At 41.9% G+C, this 23,195-nt stretch overlaps 1 protein-coding gene across 1 annotated transcript in view; it reads right to left on the minus strand.

Annotated features, from left to right (window-relative positions):
* Positions 1-23,195, minus strand: part of LOC124711183 (aminopeptidase N) — a 318,231-nt gene that overhangs the window by 234,867 nt on the left and 60,169 nt on the right. Inside the window, exon 4 of the mRNA XM_047241110.1 lies at positions 14,805-14,963. Within this exon, the coding sequence (XP_047097066.1) occupies positions 14,805-14,963 (159 nt within the window). The remainder of the gene's footprint in view (positions 1-14,804; positions 14,964-23,195) is intronic.

Genomic DNA, 23,195 nt, shown 5'->3' on the forward strand with positions numbered 1-23,195 from the left:
ACCGAAAGTGGAGAGAGCCGTAACTGTACTTACATCGTGGTGCCAAAGAAGTAAAATGACTATTGCGCCCAACAAATCAACATACTTGCTTCTCAAAGGCCAATTGGTCAGAAATCCCACAGTAAGAATCAACGGCATGCCAGTTCTTCGGCTCCGTGAGGCCCAATACCTGGGTGTAATCATCGATGAGAGGTGGAACTTTGCATCACATATTGACACCGTATCCCAAAAGTCACTGGTCTTACTAAATAACCTCATTGGAATAGGTCACAAGCGATTCCACCTGCCACCAAACTTAATCAAACTATATCACAATAGTATTCTGACCTCCATAGTAGGATACGGATCAGGAGTCTGGGCACACAGACTCACGAGGGTCATGCCTGCCATGGCCGTAAGAAGAGTGCAGCGGAACATGCTTCTACGTTCAGCAGGGGCTTACAGAACTACACCAGGAGGAGCGCTATTAGTACTAATGGGGATTTGTCCATTAGACATAAAAATCAGGGAGCAAGCCGCCTGGTACTGGGTGAAGAAGGAAAACAGGGATAAAATCAGGGAAATACTTGGGGTCTACGCGGGGGACAGGTATGCTATCAAAAAGAGGGGAATTGAACTTTGGCAGAATCAATGGAGTAGTGAGGATACGGGACGCAGAACTTATGAACTGCTACCAGATATCGAGGAAAGGTTAAAATTTACATTTTTCACACCCACAAGAGGAATGTTGCACTTTCTTACTGGACATGGACCATACCCGACATATCTATGTCGGTTTGGGAAACAGGCTACACCAGCGTGCGACTGTGGTGCTGTGCAAGGTACCCCAGAACATGTGGTGTATGAGTGCCACCTCTTCGATGATGTGGCCCATGATCTACGACAACAGCTACCAAACAAGGACACGTACCACATATTAAGAAGCGAAAGCACATTCAACATCTTAAATACTCTCACTGATGTGATATCAAAGAAAGTAATTAAGAACTTTCTTAGGGACAACCACCAGTGAAGGACTAACACTTCCACCGAATGAGACTCGTACACCCTTCCTGTACCGCCAAGTGGGGACCTGGCCAGCCGTCATACGGCTGGAATCCGCCTTACCTTGGACTAGGAGGGAGGGGGGTACAAAACACCGGATTAGACCGCACACCAATTGTGACATGTAGTTAGATTAGATTAGATGTAGAAGATAGAATAATACCTAGAGTAGACTGCAGCGACACCAACTTAAGGCCAGCCCAGTGCCAGGGGCACGCCCACTGGGATTAGCTCAGTGGGCCGTGGCCAACACCAGTAGGTTTATAGTAGCACTGGCACACCTGTAACGCTGCAGGTAGAATGTAGACTTAGATTAAGTAGCTCAGAATCCCATAGCGGTTAGACTAGAGTAAAACTAATAGAAGTACCTGTAGTGTAGAAAAAGCTGCATTAATTGTATCATTTGTAAGACCCACTAATGTAGTTAGGTAGTGGGTTATATGAATAATGTAATGTGATGTTATGAATGAAGGATTTTTTTTTTTTTTTTAAAAAAAAAAGATGGAGCAAGGCCACACACTGTAAACACTGTGTTGGAGTTTTTACACGAGCATTTCGACATGCGGATCATTTCACTCAGGTTTCCAGGTCGCTTGAATGACGGACAAAATTGGCCCCCCAATAGTGCAGACCTCAATCCATGTGATTTTTTTCTTTGAGGGTACCTAAAGGAGAAAGGTTTTACGAAACGTCCACGTGATTGAATGGAGCTCAGAAGACTTATTCTTCAAGCTTGCAGTGAAATTACGGAAGACATGAGCCGTAGGAAGGAAGTTAGAAAACGAAATGGAGGACATATTGAGCATGTGCTGAGTTAGAACAAATCTCCATGGACGGCTCTTCATTGTAGTATATGTTCCTTTCAGATTGTATTGACAATAAAGTTTATATTCAAAAACAAAATGGTAACACATTTCATGCACAACCCTGTACTACAGTTGACAGATGGGATGTAGCAACGTTCGCCTACCGGCTAAGTTGCCCGCGAGAACCATCTTTTCATCACACCTGATGACGCTTTCAGCGTGGTAGCTCTCGCCCCTATACGTGACGTACATTAAAACGTTGCAGGTAGCGGGTATGGTTTGTCCCGGGAGTCGGCGGTAAGGACCGGCTGGGCGCCGGTGACGGCGGCTGCCGGAGGCGGTGCTGAAAGTTTCAGCAGCGCTGCGACGCCCGCCTGATGAATGATGCACGCCGGTGGAGGCGCGACCCTCGTGGATTTCTGTGTCCGCGTCAGCCAGAGGCCAGCCAGTGGTAAATGCGGACCGGAGCTCAACGTTGCGGTAACGAAGTCTCTTACTCAGCCATACGTGCGCAGTGCTTACGAAGTAGGAATGAAGTTTAGGGTTTAGGAGAATATGGCACTCAAGCCCGAATTGGACAAAGAGGTAGAAGGAATTTGGCCGTGTCCTTTGAAAATGATCCATCCCGGCATTAGCCTGAATTAGAGGTGTAAAACTACCGTAGGCTACCGTAGTTTCCCTAGTAACCTCGGTCAGTGACGATTGTACTTGCGTTACCTCTACATGAGATGTGTTGCCTACCTATTGGGCTTTCCCTCATATCGGTCACTTTGTTTACGTATGTAGTCAGTGTCTGTTGTTGTTGTTGTGGTCTTCAGTCCTTAGGCTGGTTTGATGCAGCTCTCCATGCTACTCTATCCTGTACAAGCTTCTTCATCTCCCTGTACCTACTGCAGCCTACATCCTTCTGAATCTGCTTAGTGTATTCATCTCTTGGTCTCCCTCTACGATTTTTACTCTCCACCCTGCCCTCCAATACTAAATTGGTGATCCCTTGATGCCTCAGAACATGTCCTACCAACCGATCCCTTCTTCAAGTTGTGCCACAAACTCTTCTTCTCCCCAATTCTGTTCAATACCTCCTCATTAGTTATGTGATCTACCCATTTAATTTTCAGCATTCTTCTGTAGCACCACATTTCGAAAGCTTCTATTCTCTTCTAGTCTAAACTATTTATCGTCCATGTTTCACTTCCATACATGGCTACACTCGTACAAATACTTTCAGAAACGACTTCCTGACACTTAAATCAATACTCTTCAGAAACCCTTTCCTTGCCATTGCCAGTCTACATTTTATATCCTCTCTACTTCCACCATCATTAGTTATTTTGCTCCCCAAATAGCAAAACTCCTTTACTACTTTAAGCGTCTCATTTCCTAATCTAATTCCCTCAGCATCACCTGACTTAATTCGACTACATTCCATTATCCTCGTTTTGTTTTTGTTGATGTTCATCTTATACCCTGCTTTCAAGACACTGTCCATTCCGCTCAACTGCTCTTCCAAGTCCTTTGGTGCCTCTGACAGAATTACAATGTCATCGGCGAACCTCAAAGTTTTTATTTCTTCTCCATGGATTTTAATACCGACTCCGAACTTTTCTTTTGTTTCCTTTACTGCTTGCTCGTTATACAGATTGAATAGCGTCGGGGAGAGGCTACAACCCTGTCTCACTCCCTTCCCAACCAGTGCTGCTCTTTCATGTCCCTCGACTCTTATAACTGCCATCTGCTTTCTGTACAAATTGTAAATAGCCTTTCGCTCCCTGTATTTTACCCCTGCCCCCTCAGAATTTGAAAGAGAGTGTTCCAGTCAACATTGTCAAAAGCTTTCTCTAAGTCTACAAATGCTAGAAACGTAGGTTTGCCTTTCCTTAATCTTTCTTCTAAGATAAGTCGTAGGGTCAGTATTACCTCACGTGTTCCAACATTTCTAAGGGCTCCAAACTGATCTTCCCAGAGGTCGGCTTCTACCAGTTTTTCCATTCACCTGTAAAGGATTCGCGTTAGTATTTTGCAGCTGTGACTTATTAAACTGATAGTTCTAGATTCAGTGTCTAGATTACTGAATTCTCCTAAGGACTGGAAACGGCAAACTTTCTTGAAACTCAGTGAGGATATACGAAGGACAGGCGATATAATGTGAACACCTGTACTTACTTCGGAGTGGTTTATTAATAAGGGGATGGACCCCCATTTGCCCGTAATACAGGAGCGATTCTTCTTGCAATACTGGCATATAATGATAGTATAGTCTCCAGTGGAATGTTATGCCGTGACGAGGGAGGCGAAAATCTGCTTCGGAGTCTGTGCTCCGATACCGTCCACAAGGGTTCCATAATGCTCACGTCCGGGAACTGTGCTGGCCAGGGAAGACGCTGCAGTTCAGTTGCATGTTCCACATACCATGATTGTACTGTCCTGGATGTGTAAATGGGTGCGTCATCGTCCTGAAACATGGCATCATTGTTGGAGAACAACATTTGAATCATGAGGTGCACCTGATCACCTAAAATGTTCACATGATCGTTGGCTGTGACTCGGCCTTTGGGGGTAATGATGGGACCAGCAGCCAGCAGAATACTGTGATATGGCTGACCACAGCATCACACTGCCACCTTCATGTTTAAGCTTTGGAATCAAGCAATCAGGATAGTAGGCTTTTTTTTTTTTTTTTTTTTTTTTTTTTTTTTTTTTTTTTTTTTTTTGCGTTCTCGAGACGTAAACCCGGACCGATGTTGGGAATAACAAAAACGTTGACTCGCCGGACTATATGATGTGCTTCCACTAATCAGCCGTACATGATTTATGCTCTTGACACCATGTTCCACGCTTCTTTTAGTTGGTTGTCGTCGCTAATGGTTTCGGTGTAGTAGCTCGTCCACGAATATTCGCTTTATGGTGTTCTCGGCGGACAGTGTCGATAAATACGGGGTCCCGAAGATGGTTATTGAGCACTGCAGTCACTTTAGCCGCCGTGGTTTTGTGTTGCTTTGACAAAATTCATGCTAGCTTACGACGATCTCCGTCATTTAGTTTTGATTTGTGCCCACTATTACCTTTACACGGTGATACCTCTCCATGTTTTGTGTAGGCTGTCATGACTATTGAAACAATTGCTCTTGAAACATTCAGTAAGTTGACTGTCTTGGTTATTGATGCTCCAGTAATCGGGCCCTCACAATCTGCCCTCTTTGGAACTCTATTGGTTCTTTCATTGCACGTCGACCTCGGCCACTGAATTAAAATATGAAGTGTGCTCTACTCATAAACAACTGATGCCTAGTCTGTAATGTAAACGCACAGTTCAGCGCAACACGGGTCTTACCTACATAGTTGACCGTCAAACACAACCATCCCATTAGTACCACTCCTCATATTATTTTGCCTATCCCCTGTACAATGACAGGAAAAAATCGCATCTCCAAGAATTAGTGGCGAAAATTGTTAGATGAAAGATGATGAGGGTTCAAATTTCACACCAGTGGCATAAGAGAGACATTGGTATTGCCACTATGAGGCTGCAAATCAGATGTTCTTTAAAAACGTTCTGTAACGATCGTGGGCATTAGTTACCTCTGAGATTGGACGTGGTGTGTTGATGTCAGGCAAGAATGCCTTTAAGGCGACAAAGATGCCATTATCAACACCTGAGTTGGAACGAGGTCGTGTAATAGGGCTACGAGAAGCTCGATGTTCCCTCTGCGATACTGCAGAAAGACTTGGCAGGAATGTAGCCACTGTACATGATTGCTGTCAGCGGTAGTCACGACAAGGTATGGTTGCAAGAAGACAGGACTCCGGATAGGGATGTGGCACTACCGAGAGGGAAAACATCACGTTCGTTGTATGGTTCTGGCGCATCGTACTGTAGCAGCAGCTATTTGAGCAACAGTTGACACCACAGTGTCACAACGAACTGTTGAAAATCGGTTACTTCAAGGCGAGCTCCAAGCCAGACGCCCTGTAGCGTGTAGTCCAGTGACCCTATGACCGCCATTTGCGACTTCAGCGGTGCCAAGCGAGAGCTCTTCGGAAGCCATGGTAGAGGTTTGTTGTGTTTTCTGATTAAAGCTGATTCTGCTTCGGTTCGATTGACGTTCATGTGGTTGGTTAGAAGGAGGCCAGTCGAGGGCCTGCAGCCAACCTACATGCATGCGAGAAACACTGGACCTACACCTATAGTCTGGGGTGCGATTTCGTATGACAGGAGGAACACTCTCATTGTTATTCCAAGAACTCTGTTTGCAAATTTGTACATCGGTCTGGTGATTCGACCTACTGTGCTGCCATTCATGAACAGCAACCCAGGGGGTGTTTTCGAACAGGATAACGCTCGCCCAGATATCGCTGTTGCAGCCCAACATGCTCTACAGGGTGTCGCCATGTTGCCTCGGCCTACTCGATCACCATATCTGTCTCCAGTCGAGAACATCTTCGGACGGTGACTCGAGCGTCGTCCATAAAAAGCATTAGGCTACATTGACCGACCAAGTGGGACAGGCGAGTAACTACATCCAACAAAGTGACGTCTGGCCTGTACAGCACAATGCATGCGTGTTTACATGCCCGCATTTAACATTCCGGCGGTTACACTGGTTATTAATGTACCTGTATTTCAAATTTGCAATCGCCTATCTCGCACTTCGTTAACCTGTGATCTTTCAAAGTTACTTACCTAAATGTGTTACCTAGACAAATGTATTTCCCAAATTCTACTACTCTACTTTAATTGTGTTTCTGTGCTGCGATTTGTTTCCGTCAGCATATGAAAGGTCATGCTAACAACGGGACAATTTTGTTCCACATAGTTCCACTTAGTTAAAAATAAATAGTATTTATGGAAAAATTGAAATTGTCAACTTTAATTCAGGTTTTACACGAAAGTTTATGATTTGCAATGTAAAACAAAGGGATGCTGTAGCAAAATAAAAAAAAGAATATAGATATATCAAATACCGTTAGAAAACACGATTTTATCAAAAACAGACGTAAAACAAAAATATATCACACGCTGTTCCAATACGTCATCGAGCCCATATAAAATGTTTCTCTTATTCATAAACAGCCTTTATATTTGTCATTAATAACAGGAGACTTACTTTTGGTCATGTCGAAGAGCGTTATAGATGAGTGTAGAAATTAATAACAATAATAATTACACAGATTTTAATGTTTGCGCATGTAAACTGTACTTGCATCAAAACTAATTCCTTTTGTTTCATAAAAACGCAGCAGTTAAGCGATCAAGCAATTTTTGTTATTTGTAAAATGCAATTTACATTCTGTAAGGATATAAAATATTCAGAGGACTAACGACGAAAGCCATCAGTTCCCAGTTCCTCTGTTAGACATTCGTTTAGGTTTCGTTCCTTACTAACGCTACCAATACTACTGGTAACGCTAGAATTTAGTATATCATTTATGTACTTTACCAAAACTACCAAACCGTAGTTTTGGTAGAACGCAGCTGTAGCCTGAACTGATTTACGGAAAAGCAGGCAGGAAATTGAACACACAACCCTGGTCCTCCAGAAGAGAGTACATTATAATACTACTTCACCACCCTTTCTGTAGCACTGAGAAAGCGTCTGTAGTTATTGACTGTGAACATTGCTAGGCAAAATGCATCATCAGTAAGCACATCATTCAAAAACAGTCACTCCCCCAGGAATTATCACGCTAAAACTATCCCTAAATTTAATGTTGATGTTGTGGTCTTCAGTCCTGACACTGGTTTGATGCAGCTCTCTATGCTACTCTATCCTGTGCAAGCTTCTTCATCTCCCAGTACCTACTGCAACCTACATCCTTCTGAATCTGCTTAGTGTATTCACCTCTTGGTCTCCCTCTGCGATTTTTTCCCTCCACCCTGCCCTCCAATACTAAATTGGTGATCCCTTGATGCCTCAGAACATGTCCTACCAACCGATCCCTTCTTCTAGTCAAGTTGTGCCACAAACTCCTCTTCTCCCCAATTCTATTCAATACCTCCTCATTAGTTATGTGATCTACCCATCTAATCTTCAGCATTCTTCTGTAGCACCACATTTCGAAAGCTTCTATTCTCTTCTTGTCTAAACTATTTATCGTCCACGTTTCACTTCCATTCATGGCTACACTCCATACAAATACTTTCAGAAACGACTTTCTGACACTTAAATCAATACTCGATGTTAACAAATTTCTCTTCTTCAGAAACGCTTTCCTTTCCATTGCCAGTCTACATTTTATATCCTCTCTACTCCGACCATCTTCAGTTATTTTGCTCCCCTAATAGCAAAACTCCTTTACTACTTTAAGTGTCTCATTTCCTAATCTAATACCCGCAGCATCACCCGACTTAATTCGACTACATTCCATTATCCTCGTTTTGCTTTTGTTGATGTTCGTCTTATACCCTCCTTTCAAGACACTGTCCATTCCGTTCAACTGCTCTTCCAAGTCCTTTGCTGTCTCTGACAGAATTACAATGTCATCGGCGAACCTCAAAGTTTTTATTTCTTCTCCATGGATTTTAATACCTACCCCGAACTTTTCTTTTGTTTCCTTTACTGCTTGCTCAATATACAGATTGAATAACATCGGGGAGAGGCTACAACCCTGTCTCACTCCCTTCCCATCCACTGCTTCCCTTTCATGTCCCTCGACTCTTATAACTGCCACCTGTTTTCTGTACAAATTGTAAATAGCCTTTCGTTCCCTGTATTTTACTCCTGCCAACTTCAGAATTTGAAAGAGAGTATTCCAGTCAACATTATCAAAAGCGTTCTCTAAGTCTACAAATGCTAGGAACGTAGGTTTGCCTTTTCTTAATCTTTCTTCTAAGATACGTCGTAAGGTTAGTATTGCCTCACGTGTTCCAACATTTCTACGGAATCCAAACTGGTCTTCCCCGCGGTCGGCTTCTACCAGTTTTTCCATTCGTCTGTAAAGAATTCGCGTTAGTATTTTGCAGCTGTGACTTATTAAACTGATAGTTCGGTAATTTTCACACATGTCAACACCTGCTTTCTTTGTGATTGGAATTATTATATTCTTCTTGAAGTCTGAGGGAATTTCGCCTGTCTCATACATCTTGCTCACCAGATGGAAGAGTTTTGTCAGGACTGGCTCTCCCAAGGCTGACAGTAGTTCTAATGGAATGTTGTCTATTCCCAGGGCCTTCTTTCAGTGCTCTGTCACACTCTTCACGCAGTATCGTATCTCCCATTTCATCTTCATCTACCTCCTCTTCCATTTCCATAATATTGTCCTCAAGAATATCGCCCCTGTATAGACCCTCTATATACTCCTTACACCTTTCTTTCTACATCTACATCTACATCTACATCCATACTCCGCAAGCCACCTGACGATGTGTGGCGGAGGGTACCTTGAGTACCTGTATCGGATCTCCTTTCTATTCCAGTCTCGTATTGTTCGTGGAAAGAAGGATTGTCGGTATGCTTCTGTGAGGGCTCTAATCTCTCTGATTTTATCCTCATGGTCTCTTCGCGAGATATACGTAGGAGGGAGCAATATACTGCTTGACTCTTCGGTGAAGGTATGTTCTCGAAACTTTAACAAAAGCCCGTACCGAGCTACTGAGCGTCTCTCCTGCAGAGTCTTCCACTGGAGTTTAACTATCACCTCCGTATCGCTTTCGCGATTACTAAATGATCCTGTAACGAAGCGCGCTGCTCTCCGTGGGATCTTCTCTATCTCTTCTATCAACCCTATCTGGTACCGATCCCACACTGCTGAGCAGTATTCAAGCAGTGGGCGAACAAGCGTACTGTAACCTACTTCCTTTGTTTTCGGATTGCATTTCCTTAGGATTCTTCCAGTGAATCTCAGTCTGGCATCTGCTTTACCAACGATCAACTTTATGTGATCATTCCATTTTAAATCACTCCTAATGCGTACTCCCAGATAATTTATGGAATTAACTGCTTCCAGTTGCTCACCTGCTATATTGTAGCTAAATGATAAGGGATCTATCTTTCTATGTATTCGCAAAACACATTACATTTGTCTACATTGAGATTCAGTTGCCATTCGCTGCAGATCCTCCTGCATTTCAGTACAATTTTCCAATATTACAGCCTCTCGATATACCACAGCATCGTCCGCAAAAAGCCTCAGTGAACTTCCAATGTCATCCACAAGGTCATTTATGTATATTGTGAATAGCAACGGCCCTACGACACTCCCTTCTTTGCTTAGAACTGGGTTTCCATCTGAGCTCTTGCTCTAAATTTAATAATGTACTCAATTCGGCTGGGAGCCCATAAGATTCTTCAGATGTACAATATACACCTGAAACCACTAGTTGCTGACAGAACTGTGGCTGGCCGTTGTGGCCGAGCGGTTCTAGGCGCTTGAATCTGGAACCGCGCGACCGCTACGGTCGCAGGTTCGAATCCTGCCTCGGGCATGGATGTGTGTGATGTCCTTAGGTTAGTTAGGTTTAAGTAGTTCTAGGTTCTAGGGAACTGATGACCTCAGATGTTAAGTCCTATAGTGCTCAGAGCCATTTGAACAGAACTGTGTATACCTAAATTTACATATAAAATAGGCGTATCAATTAAATTTCACTTAAGGATCGGCACCCTCTGTATTTTTAATTTTGTCTCTCAGGGAAATTCTCTCTACACTACAAGAAAGTTAAATAATCTCTCTGTTAGGGGAGAAATGGAGAAATTATGTTTCTTAATTTTTGCTTCTGTAACTAATTAAGAGTTAGTCATTGTAAGGAAAAAGTCATGTATTTCGCATACAAGTATGAATTACAATTTTATTAGTGCATTAGTCGATACGCTGTATCAGACTTTGTGTGACTACATTTCACATGAATTATTCATTGCTTAATGTTATGTATTTGGAATAACTGAGGATTGTATCTGTATTAACGACAAAGACACCACATCATTTAAAAATTAAGTATCTCAATATTCTGGTATAATGCATTTATGAGCTTATATTCAGTTAAAACGTTACTGTTAAACTTAAAAAAAAAAAGTCTTAGCCATGTAACACATCTGTTTTTGTATGAAATTATCGTTTAAAAAGTTCTAGAAAGTCAATATAGAAAAATCAAGATCGTTTTAGGTGGTATGTAATACAGTGTACAAAGTAACTTCTGGAATGAAAAAAATTACATTCGAATTGGAACTTACATAAAAGTTAGTACTCAAAATAATTAAGGTTTTAGTAGAAAGATGCATATTTTAGAAGTAATTGTTCACAATTCACATTATAAGATATTTTGCACAAAAAATTATATAAGAAAACAAACGGTGTAAAACATTTTCCTCGTTATTACCAAACATACTGTTACATGCAGGTTTTTTGATCGAGTAATTTGTCATTATAAATTCATAAAAGTACTGAAGCTTATAACGTTTTTATCGCTATGAATTGCTACTTTCCTGCACAACGGCCATTTTTGGGCAAAAATGGTTAGTTGTCAGTTAGTTCATGTTAGCTATTAATGGCAGTACATGTGTGAGTCAATTGTGTTAAATTTACAGGTAGATGGAAAGAATACTTGAAGAAAAGTTAGCAGTATTAGTGTGTCGGTTATTTTTATTTCAAAAAGTTAACCAACTGAAATTGCTAAAGAATTGTTCATTATCCCAAAAAAGCAATGAAACTAGGACACCTGAACAGAAAAACATGAGTAACAATGAAAATCACCCTTGAAATCTTCTAAATAAATATCCATTGTAAAAGTAACGTTTCATGCTCTAAATCTTATATGATTTGCAAAACTTCTCCTTCTAATTTTGAGGAAAATGAAATCTATAATTAGAACTCTACATTAAACATTTAGGTTTTTTTAGAGGGTAGGAAAGATACAGCATCAAATGGACATCATTAAAACCATGGATCCTGAATAAGGCACAGTGGGGTACTTAATGAAGTACAGGCTGTTAAGTTGTTGTAGGAGAAGAAAATAAGACACGATCAGATTAAATGTTACTACATCTTTATAACAAAGTAGTATAACAACAAATGACTCATGAATTAAAAAAGTCAGTTGATATTTACAAACTAAACAGGGTTTTCAAAATTTATTTCAACATGGTCTGCTGTTGAAGCCATTTCATCACAAACAGCAGCACCGTTACAGCTTTGTATGCAACTTCTTCGCGGGTTACTCGGAACTTCGATACGTACTCCGTGCAGCAATTAAGGTACGAACGCGATCGATACACATATCGACAGCCTACACGAGGTAAAAATTCGTGCTTTCAAACTTGCATCATCCTCGAGATATCCCGGCCGCGGGATTGCATCTGGTAGCCCGAATACCAACATACCTGCCGGAGATATTTAGGCACTTCGTCGGTAACTTCTGCGGTAAGCCTAGAAGGGCAGTGGGTGGCCACAATTGCAGATGGAGAAATGCATGTCCTTCCAGAATACTAATGTACTTATTTTCGTTTGTTTTAGATCGACACAATACAAGATCGCGAAGAAGAAAAGCCCCCAGTGCTCGATCAACGAGAACGCTGAAGAATCAGCACAGCCTTCATGCAAGAACAGGAGCCAAGCAACTGCACCGAGAGGATCTTGGAATAATGATGGAATTAAGTTCGTGGGAAATATCTTTGCAACTATTCATGTGAGTCAGAGATGCCCTTAGTGGAATAAATAAATTAGAAAAATGGAAAAACTGGCAAATGTTTTACGAAACAACTTGTCTAAGAGTAAGAAATGAAATAGATCACAGAAAAATTTGACGTACCCCATTTGCTGTAAATGATTTCGAACATCATTCAAAGGCTTGTCAAGTGTTTGTCTAATCTATCTTCTTACAAAACATTTGATTGTTTGTTATTTTTTTTATTTTCAAAATTTTTCTTTATTTGGTACGTTTTATTCGTTATTAAGAATATGTAGATCAAGAGAATGTAGATAAGTTTCAATTTATCCTTACAGTCACATTTATTTTGTTGTTTCAGCATGAAAAAATACATTCCACAACTTATACACGAATGTGACCTTTTATTCGAAAAATAGCTAGGCCTTCAAGAGATTAACTTTTTCACACTTCAATTAAGTAGCTAGCAGCAGCTGTTCTTGAAGTATTTCAATTTTCCTCGAGATGTATAATTACGTTTTTGTTAATTACCCTCGTTACTTTCAACCAATTAAATTTTTCCATTCTGGAAACATCCCCCAGGCTGTGGCTAAGCCATGTCTGCGCAATATCCTTTCTTCCAGGAATGCAGTTCTCCAAGGTTCGTAGAAGAGCTTCTGTGAAGTTTGGAAGGTAGGAGACGAGGTACTGGCAGAATTGAAGCTGTGAGGGCTGGTCGTGAGTCATGTTTGGGTAGCTCAGATGGTAGAGCACTTGCCCGTGAAAGGCAAAGGTCCCGAGTTTGAGTATCGGCCCAGCTCTCAGTTTTAATCTACCAGGAAGTTCATATCAGCGCACACTCCGCTGCAGAGTGAAAATCTCATTCTAGAAACATCCCCCAGGCTGCAGCTAAGCCATGTCTCCGCAATATCCTTTCTTCCAGGAGTGCTAGTTCTCCAATGTTCGCAGAAGTGTTTCTGTAAAGTTTGGAAGGTAGGAGACGAGGTACTGGCAGAATTGCAGCTGTGATGGCGGGTAGTGAGTCGTGATTGCGTAGCTCAGATGGTAGAGCAGTTGCCCGCGAAAGGCAAAGGTCCTGAGTTCCAGTCTCGGTTCGGCACACAGTTCTAATCTGTGAGGAAGTTTCAATTAAATTTTTCTTTGAAAATGTGCACTTGACAGTGGTCGGTTTGATACTACATTTCTAGTTCCAACTCTTCATTTGGCTATGAAAATACGGATAAAAAGTCTTCCTCAAATCAGTATTCACGTTTTTCTTAATTACTCTGATTACTTTCAAGTAATTAAATGCATTTTTGCTAAACTAGACCTTATATTGATCAATTTGATACCCAGTATGTCCATTTTCCATTCTTCCTTTGACTATGAAATTTCAGGCCAATTTTTCTCCCAAATCACAAATAAAGTTTTTCTGAATTACCCTTATCACTCGCAAGTAATTAAATCTTTCGTTGCAAAACTAGAACATTCGCTTGTCAATTCGATACCCCATTTGTCCGTTTCCTAGTCTTCGTTTGACTATGAAACTGAGGTCAATAATTTTTTCCCAAATAACTAATTCCGTCTTTCTTACTTTCCTTGATTACATTTCAGCAATTAAATCTCTTTTTCCAAAAATAGGCCTTTGTCCATTTTCCGTTCTTTGCTAGACTATGAAAATACGTCCAAAAATTTTCTGTCAAATCACTAATTAAGTTTATTGAGTTTCCCTAATTGCTTTCAAGCATTTAAAACTTTCTTTTCAAAAACAAAAATCACGCTAATCAGTTTGATATCCCATTTGCCCGTCTGTGAATCTTCGTTTGGCTGTGAAAATTCGAACACTGAACAAATTTTTTACTGTCAAGATCGCTAAAATTATGTATTCATGTAGATAACCGGTTTCGGAGATTCTGTATTGAAATCCTCGGATCCATGTTTACATCATCCGAAACATGGCAACAGAGAATTGCCGAAACCGATTACCTATATGAATAAATGATTTTAGCGATCTTGGAAGTTGAAAATTGATTCGGTGTTTATTGTATTACAGATCACCGTCTCGCTGACGATGTCAGGAGTGTATGTGAAAATTCGTACAAAAGTGTCCATCTCGCAATTTTCCCTCAAATTTCTAATTAAGTTTTTGATAATTACTCTGATTACTTTCAAGTGATTAAATATATTTTTGTAAAACTAGGCGTTGCGCTTGCCAAGATAATATCCATTTGTCCGTTATACATTCTTCGTTTGGTTAAGAAAAATCAAACAAAATTTCATTGCTTAATTTCTAAGGAGTCTAGATTTTGCACCGCTCAAACATTTGAGTAAAAATACAGAGGGGCAGCACGGATAGAGAGTGGCTTGAGGCAGGTACTCACACGGGCGTGGGTTGTCCGACGCGGGGCATGTTGGAGATGCTCGTGGCGTTGGCAGGCCTGGCCAGCCGGATGGAGAAGGTCGCCTTGAGCGCTGGCTCATCGAAGCAGGGGAAGGCCCGCCGAGCGTCCGTCGGTTGGAACTGCGTCGTCGCGATCCACCTGCAAGGCCACAGCAACACACTCTAGTTAGCTAAGCAAGGAAGGGAACCCTCTCTAGTGGCGGATCCTCGTTGCCTCAGGACAGAGAGCTGGAAGGGAAGTATCAGGCAGGAAGGATGTAGTTAAACGTATCGCCGATGTCAAAGTCAGGGAAGGAGGGAGAGAGAGAGAGAGAGAGAGAGAGAGAGAGAGAGAATCAATACATCACGCAGACAAGAAGGAAGGAAGACTGCCACGCGGGGTAGCTCCGCGGTCTGAGGCGTCTTGCCAAGGTACGGGCGGCTAACCCCGTCATAGGTGCGAGTCCTCTGTCGGGTATGGGTGTGTATGTTGTCCTTAGCGAAAGTTAGTTTAAGTTAGATTAAGTAGCGCGTAAGCTTAGGGACCGATGACTTGAGCAGTTTGGTCCCATAAGGCCTTACCACAAATTTCAAATAAAGGAAGCCTGCAGCATGTAAAATATCATATAACTACTGTCGAACCAGAGTGCAGTGTCTTAACCACTACGCCATCCCAGTCATCAAAAGAGATAGAAACATTTCAGAAAATACACTAATGTTCAGAAAAAAAACAAAATATTTTGAACTACTAAAGATAGAACGTTCATATTCACAGGACATGTAAATTAGTATGTTCTGTAGAAAATATTAGCGTTTGTAAAATGTCGATCGGTGGGTTCGAGGTCAACAACGATATCGTGGAGCAACAGCACTTACCGGTAAAACCTGCTAGCGGCTCGCGCTGTCGCTACAATCCGAATGTAATGGATCACAGTGACTTGAGCAGACGTGCATGACGCCTCGCAGGCGTATGCGCGAATCGTAAAGTCAAACCAGCGAGATTGAAAAAGGGCGCATTATTGGCATGAGAGAATGTGATGCATCCATCCGGGAAACTGCTGCTTGTGTGGGTCGATGTAATTCCAGCTAGTTTCCATCCCAGCGTAGCACTAATTCTTGGCGGTTGTTAAGGTTAACTGTAATCAAGAATCTGGGGCTTTGAAAAAAAGTACAACTTAATACCAGTTTTTCAGTATCATACCCAAAAGATTTGGCTGTGAATGTAAACCCCATTTCTATCACTGACATTGTACCTATCAGCAACTTCATAAAGACCAGTAGTAAAAAGTGCAAACTACCTCACCTTGCTGCAAGTATTGCAAGTATTGCCATAGTAGGAAGGTTGCTGTTGTTTGCAGAATGAATTAATGGGAACCACGTTTACTATTCACTAGTAATGTCTATACTGATTGAAAATGAAACAACTGAAAATATTATATTAATATATCACATTACTCGAGAAAACAACAGAACTTCATGGTCATCTTGCATTTGCTTGACTGACCTAAATTCTACTCAGTTTCTTAGTTGAATGTAGCAATTTAAGAGCCTGAATTTAGGCAGCTGAAAAATAAGTACCACCCTCCTGTGTACAATCAGAAGCTCTTGAAATGGACAAAAACGTGTAGTATAATTGAATGACTCTATGTCTGTTGATGCATTCTTTATCTGAATGCATTTTCAACCTTTTATCCTATGTAAACTGGCTGCCGAGGGGACGGGCATGAGGCCACCCTCCACCAATAACGTTATCAAATCCAAAATACGACATGCTGAACCCGGCGGCAAGCCCAGGAAACAGAGTACAAAGATCCTACGTAAACCGGCACAATCATGCGAAACAATCTCAAAGACGACTCATTACTACTACTGCCGCTTATGGCTGGCTCTGAGCACTATGGGACTTAACTTCTGAGGTCATCAGTCCCCTAGAACTTAGAACTACTTAAACCTAACTAACCTAAGGACATCACACACATCCATGCCCGAGGCAGGATTCGAACCTGCGACCGTAGCAGCAGCGCGGTTCCAGATTGAAGCGCCTAGAACCGCTCCTCCACAGCGACCGGCACGGCCGTTTATGGTTGGGCAAGAATGATCTCCCAGATTTATAGTCCAGAAGAAGGTTCTCGTGAACTAAGTAATCTCCATATAGCAACTTTACCCGAGAGCGAAAGTATTTGCGGGAATACATTAAGATCGTCTGTCACTCTGTAATTTCTCTCTCTCACGCGGGGATTTTTACATCTCTCCCCGACAATCCACTTCAGAGTTCGGCTACTGACCCCAACAGGATTTTTCTCGAACTACCAAAGTTACATAGTAAACTCGAACGCTTTATACTCTGGGTGAAGTAATCTTCGCGACAGAAACTCTGTGAAAACAAACACATGAAATAGTGTGTTAAGTCTCCCGGCTCGATCCCTATAATGGTTATAACAAACAATAGGTCAGAGTAATTACATATGGAAATTGTGATGAAAATCTTATTTTTGTGTTCGTGGAGAGGGCACACCACGTTTGCAGTAGCGCCTTACGGTTATGCAGCACACAACGCACACATGAACAGTGGTGGATCTACTCATACGTGACTGTTTCTTACTTCAAGGCGGACGAAACGCGTAGTCGGCAGTTCACAGAACTCCATCCTGCCATCTATGCGAATTAATCAGTAGGCACGTCACTCGTGTGCAAATTGACGCAGCGGTAAAATTCTCGTGAGAAATATCGAAGGCGATGTGTGGAACAATATTAAAAAAAAAAGCTGGTATTGTATGTACTTTAACACTGGTCTTGCAATGTGATTCCAATACCCGTATATTTCATATTATTAGGAATGGAAAGCACACGGAACTTGTTCACCTTTTGCTAAGAACTAATACTTATTTTACTTCTATGTTTCAGTAAGTGGACTTGTTTGACATTCCCTTCAAATTATCGTATCCAGTACTGATTTCTTCATATTGGCCTATCTGATATAACCAAAATAACAAATAAACTTAGCTATATAGTCCGACCTCTCTTGTTGTATGAAACATGAATCCTTTATTGATTCCTCAAGTGTCAAAATAACCACCGAGTCTTGGGTGACTTAATGCATGTCCCTCGATCCTCTCCGTCTTTCCTTCTATTGAGTTTTCCGTAAATCTCTTGCTTCTCCTAGGTTAACTCTTCTTACACACAATTCTGGGTTCCTTAAAATATTTAGCATCAATCTAGAGAGATTTCAAAATTCCCCTATCTATTTTCTCATGTATTTCCAGTGGCTAAAATTCTCTTACTTGCAGAGCTAGAATTTGAATTCACATTGTTTCCTCAGTTTTCGGCTAATCTTTGATTGAAGCAGGAAGATGGAGAAAATTCTCTTCTTCTATTCGCTTATAAATTTTTTGCGGTGGTGGTTGTGGGGATGGGAACATCCCAGACAATGGTGCATGTGGTCTGCAAACCACTGTATGTCACATTTTAACAGATACAATTTTACATTTTGCAGAGTGAGCAGAAGCAAGTTTAAGTACGGGCGCGCCCTCTATTTCAGCTGATGCCCAGACGCCTGTTGTAGAACTTTTAAAATTTTGTGCAGCGTCTGGACTCCTGCTTAATCCTTCACAGTGGCTGGCTTATCCTTTTTTAGTCCAGTGACCACGCAGACAGAATTATCAGTCAGTTGCATTACTTTAGCTCTTAACATTAAATATTTATTTTTTACAGAATATTTTGGAAATGACTTTAAATATGCATTATTTCCGCGCTTGTCTACTTCTCTCTCTCTCTCTCTCTCTCTCTCTCTCTCTCTCTCTGTGTGTGTGTGTGTGTGTGTGTGTGTGTGTGTGTGGGTGTGGGTGTACATGAATATGGTTTTTAGAGAACTGTTGTGTACCAGTTCTTGATGAAAGGGCGCTTAAAGAAGTGACTGTCTCGTGCCGAAACCAACATACCCTCCTGCTCCTCATTATCATCACCACCATCATCTTCACCAACAATCTTTCTTTTTTTACCTATTTTGTACGTTCCTACTTTCAAAATACTTTATTTTTCTATTTCTCTTATTACAGCTTCGTTATTTCTGATGTTTAACTGATAGTTGTTTCAATTAGTTTCATTTGTCCCTAATTCGATTTGTGTTAAAGAACTTGTGCACCACTGTAATCTCTTCTGTTCTTATTTTCGTAATAGGAGTAAAGTATTTTCTTGTTACTACGTGGCCACTCCCGCAGTAGGTTCGAGTCCTCTCTCGGGCATGCGTGTTTGTGTTGTTCTTAGCATAAGTTAGTTTAAGTAGTGTGTAAGTCTAGGGACCTATGACCTAAGCAGTTTGGTCCCTAAGGAATTCACACACATTTGAACATTTATTATTACGCGTTTTCGTGGCCGTTTGATTGCGTCACGTCATTTTCTACATACAGCTGCAACAATCGAAATGGTAAACGCAATCTCTGTCTTATACAAAATTGTCTTTCATGACCTCCCACTTCATTAGTTGTTTTGTTCTTTATCTTTGATCTTCCCAATGTGGCAGAAAGCTTTTTCTTGTCTTCAGGTAGAACGAAGAAATCTTTTTTTCCCTACAGTATAAAGCTGAATTATAAAGTGTTTACCGGTATGTTCAACTATCCTTAAAAGTAATTACTCCTCGTTCATAGTACGTCTCGAGATTAAAAGGGTCAGCTGAAGTCTCTCGCGAAAGAAAATAAATTAAGAGATATCAATAATTTTAGATAGAATGAAAAAACATTTTTCGTTGGAGCCTCATGCGTCTTGTAAAGGCTATACTAACGGACACTACTTTAAATAATAAAAGATGTACGTTGCGTGACATTTTTCCACCTCCTTGGAGCTTTTTCGAGCCCCAAATACGAATCGCCGTTTTGCTGTACTAGAAGCTGGCGTTGCCGTCGGCTATCGGAAACTGGTGGGCCGTTATCCCATTTGCAGGTAGAAAATGCCCTAGGCTGCTCATTTGCCCGTCGCTCCATTAACGCAGAAAATTGCCTTGGCAGAGCGGACGGTCGCCTGATTAATGGCCACCTGAAAACCGATAGACTGTTGTGGCCTGCGGCGTGAAACGGCGTGCGACGAAAATTTGCAGTACGTAAGGGTAACTCACAAACGCAATTCTGCCGAGCGCATCGCTTGTTCGTAAATACAAGCACATTTGATCTCTTATAGAGCTCGAAGAAACGTGCGAACAAACAGAAACATGGCTATTTTTAAACACCTATCAGCTGTCGGATGTAAACAGCATAGTTGTATAAATATTTGGGGAGTATCGTAATGAATAGCGAAAACTGAGAAAGATGATAGAGTACAATGAGAGAAGCACAAAATCCCAGAAAAAATGTACACTGCTTTACAAAACAAGTGAAGCAACCCGACGACATGGTCGGATGGCAATGTAACTTCATACAAGTACACTCCGTCGGCGGGTATGTAAATGATTAAAGTTGCAGTTCTCCATGACAGGTTGAACGGCCAACAGAGTGCATTACTGATGTTCTTGTTTAGTGTTATTACCAGATCTTGTTGGGGGTATAAACGGATGAACATCGTCAGATGTGAAGAATACGGAGGTCCTGTGTCCCCGTCAGAGACAGCGTCAGCAGCACCTGGGTTTGAATAGGACCTCACTGTGCATCTGCATTTGACCGGCTGGTTAATCGTACAATATCCAAATTATTGGAGCATACGGATGTCATAGTGGTACGATGTTGGACGGGATAGGAACATGGTGCCAAACATGTTCGTCGTGAAGCTTCCGGGTGACAACATCTGACCAGAGAGGACCGCAGTAATGCACACCGAGCACGTCGTAACCCCTTTGCATCTGCACGTGACGTCCTAGAAAATGTAATGGACTCACTGCAATATTCCTTCTAATACGGCACCGTCGGTCAGAGACTAGAAGCAGCCGGACTAGAGAATTACCGTCCCACGCGTAGACTGCTGGTAACACCACAACACAAACGGCTGTGTTTGGGATGGCACCGGGACCAGGAAGCACGGACTACTGATGAATGGCGTCGCACCGTGTTCAGCGATGAATCGTTGTTCTGCGGCACACGGGATGATCATCGTCGGCCTGTGCAGAGGCGACCTGGGGAAAGATGCTGATATTCCAGGGCTTCAGAGAGGAGCAGCGGTGTTACTTTTGGCGTCATGGTGTGAGGATTCATCTGGTATGGCTTCAGGTCCCAGCTGGTAACGATGGAGGGAACTCTTTGATTTGAATTAACAAGTCCGCTACGACTGTTAGAATTCTTTATTCGAGAACATGGCCGGTTTGGCAAATTAAATTTGCACCTTCAGGTGCCTCACTGTATACAAAGGTACAAAGGAACTTATCAGACATTTAGGCACTCCAAGAAATGGACAAATAAAAGCGATAAGGTATATGTCTACTTACAGTCAGAAGGTTAATGTTCTATTTAAACCGGATAAAAACTTTCCCAATGTTTATAACCAGGTGTTTAAAACTTCTGACTCACGAATGCGCGAGAGTCTATGATAAAATGGATTGGGGACTAATGCCATCCCCATCTAAAAAAGGACCCATTAAAAGGTAAACGGATGATGAAAGCGATGTGAGGTGTACGGCGTTCTAGATCCATGCAACGTGTGCGTAACAGAGGACAGAGAGGTCAACTGTCATCTTCTACAATATAATGTGCATGAGACGCAAAGTGCTTTCGAGCACAATAACATTACTGCGTTATTATAATGCCACATCTACCCAGAAGCACTAGAGAAACAAACATTGTAATGTTTACCACAAATCACACTGTATGCATTTGTTGAAATGGCCGTCATCTGCAGTCAGTCTCTGCAAATAAAATAACTTAAAGCACAGCCTGGTGGAATCACGTCATTTTTCTACTTTCTCCATTATTTGGGACCTGGATCAAATCTAAGGACATGCATCAGAATACCAAGGACACAATGGCGATGAAAACGCGCTTTATGAAAAATGGCACTTCGAACATTTTCCATTTCGACTCTTCAAATGTTCTTCCTTCCAGCGCATGGGTTAGTTAGTCGCCTACGAGATGCAGGACAGGTGCACAGATAGCTTTCATTGTGCAAACTATTAGCTAATGGTGTTGATTCACTTCAGGGCTATGATCAATAAGATGGATCGTTAATGCACATTAGCTTTCAGTCCCACCCAGTGATAGAGGTAGTGTTTATTAGCACTACGATGGATTGCTAATTATCAGTAAGAAACTAAGCATAAACACACGAGAGTTTCCATATAACATAATGAAACGGCACTGTATTTCTCTTCCACCACACCACCTGTTTCGGTAAGGTGATGTCACTGCTTTTCTCACACTCTACCCTAGACTCCAGAAATCCCAAGGATCCCTACAAATCTCCCTTATTCAATTTACCTCCTGGTGTAATCAATGGCTTCTCAAGATCAGCCCCTCCAATACCCAAGCAGTCATTATGGGATGAACCACTCGCATCTTCCATCTCCATGACTTAAATCTTACCACTTACGATGGTCCTATCGATTTAACTAATACACTAAAATATCTTGGACTAGCCTTCAACCAGCACCTAAAGTGGAAACCTCACCTACTAACCACCCAACAGAAACCATTAACAGGCCGAACTTGACGGTTACACCTCTCCAGGAACCTACTCACGTACAAAAAACTGATCCGACCCATCGTCTGCTATGCAAATGCTCCATTGATCTCTGCCCCAATCAAAGTTTTAAAGTCCCTCCAAATCCTCGAACACCATGCACTCCGTCTAGGTTTCATCACCCGTTTACCTTCCCCCACTTAGATCTTCTACCACCTCATCAACTTCCCACCCCCTCCTCACCCACAATGAACACCTCCGCATTTCGTACGTTATCCGCAAACTAGATTCCAATAACTCGATTGACTCCCCTCTGATCACCAATCCTGGTATGCTGTCGCACTTCACACTCACACCCTACACCTTAAAACACTCCAACACAACTTCATCCAACGCAACTTCAACCAACTCCCTCTCGCAGACAATGAGATTTGCTGCAATATTTATTGCTCCTAGAAACTTTAACGCCTCTTCATGGGTCCCACTTCACATCAGGGCTCCTCTCTCCCTTTCCCTCTCTGTCCATCCTCATCCGTTTCATCTTGTTATCACCACCCAACCCACACAAGAAACTCCCTCCCATCTTCTGTCTTTCCTACGCTCTATCGTCTCAGTATCTACCCCAACACCTATCTTCCGCTCCACAGTTTTCCTACGTAATAGACACCTGCTTTCTCTACCCACGTCCCTCAGCTCAATGAAACATGTTTTCCCCTTCTGAAATACGTACTTCTCTCGCTGTGCATGTTATTCGGGTTTTTAGTGTAACTGCAGTGCTTCAGTGCTTTTTCTTAGTAGAAAT

This window comes from Schistocerca piceifrons, chromosome 8 (assembly GCF_021461385.2).
Source record: "Schistocerca piceifrons isolate TAMUIC-IGC-003096 chromosome 8, iqSchPice1.1, whole genome shotgun sequence".
Classification (NCBI taxonomy): Eukaryota; Metazoa; Arthropoda; class Insecta; order Orthoptera; family Acrididae; genus Schistocerca; species Schistocerca piceifrons.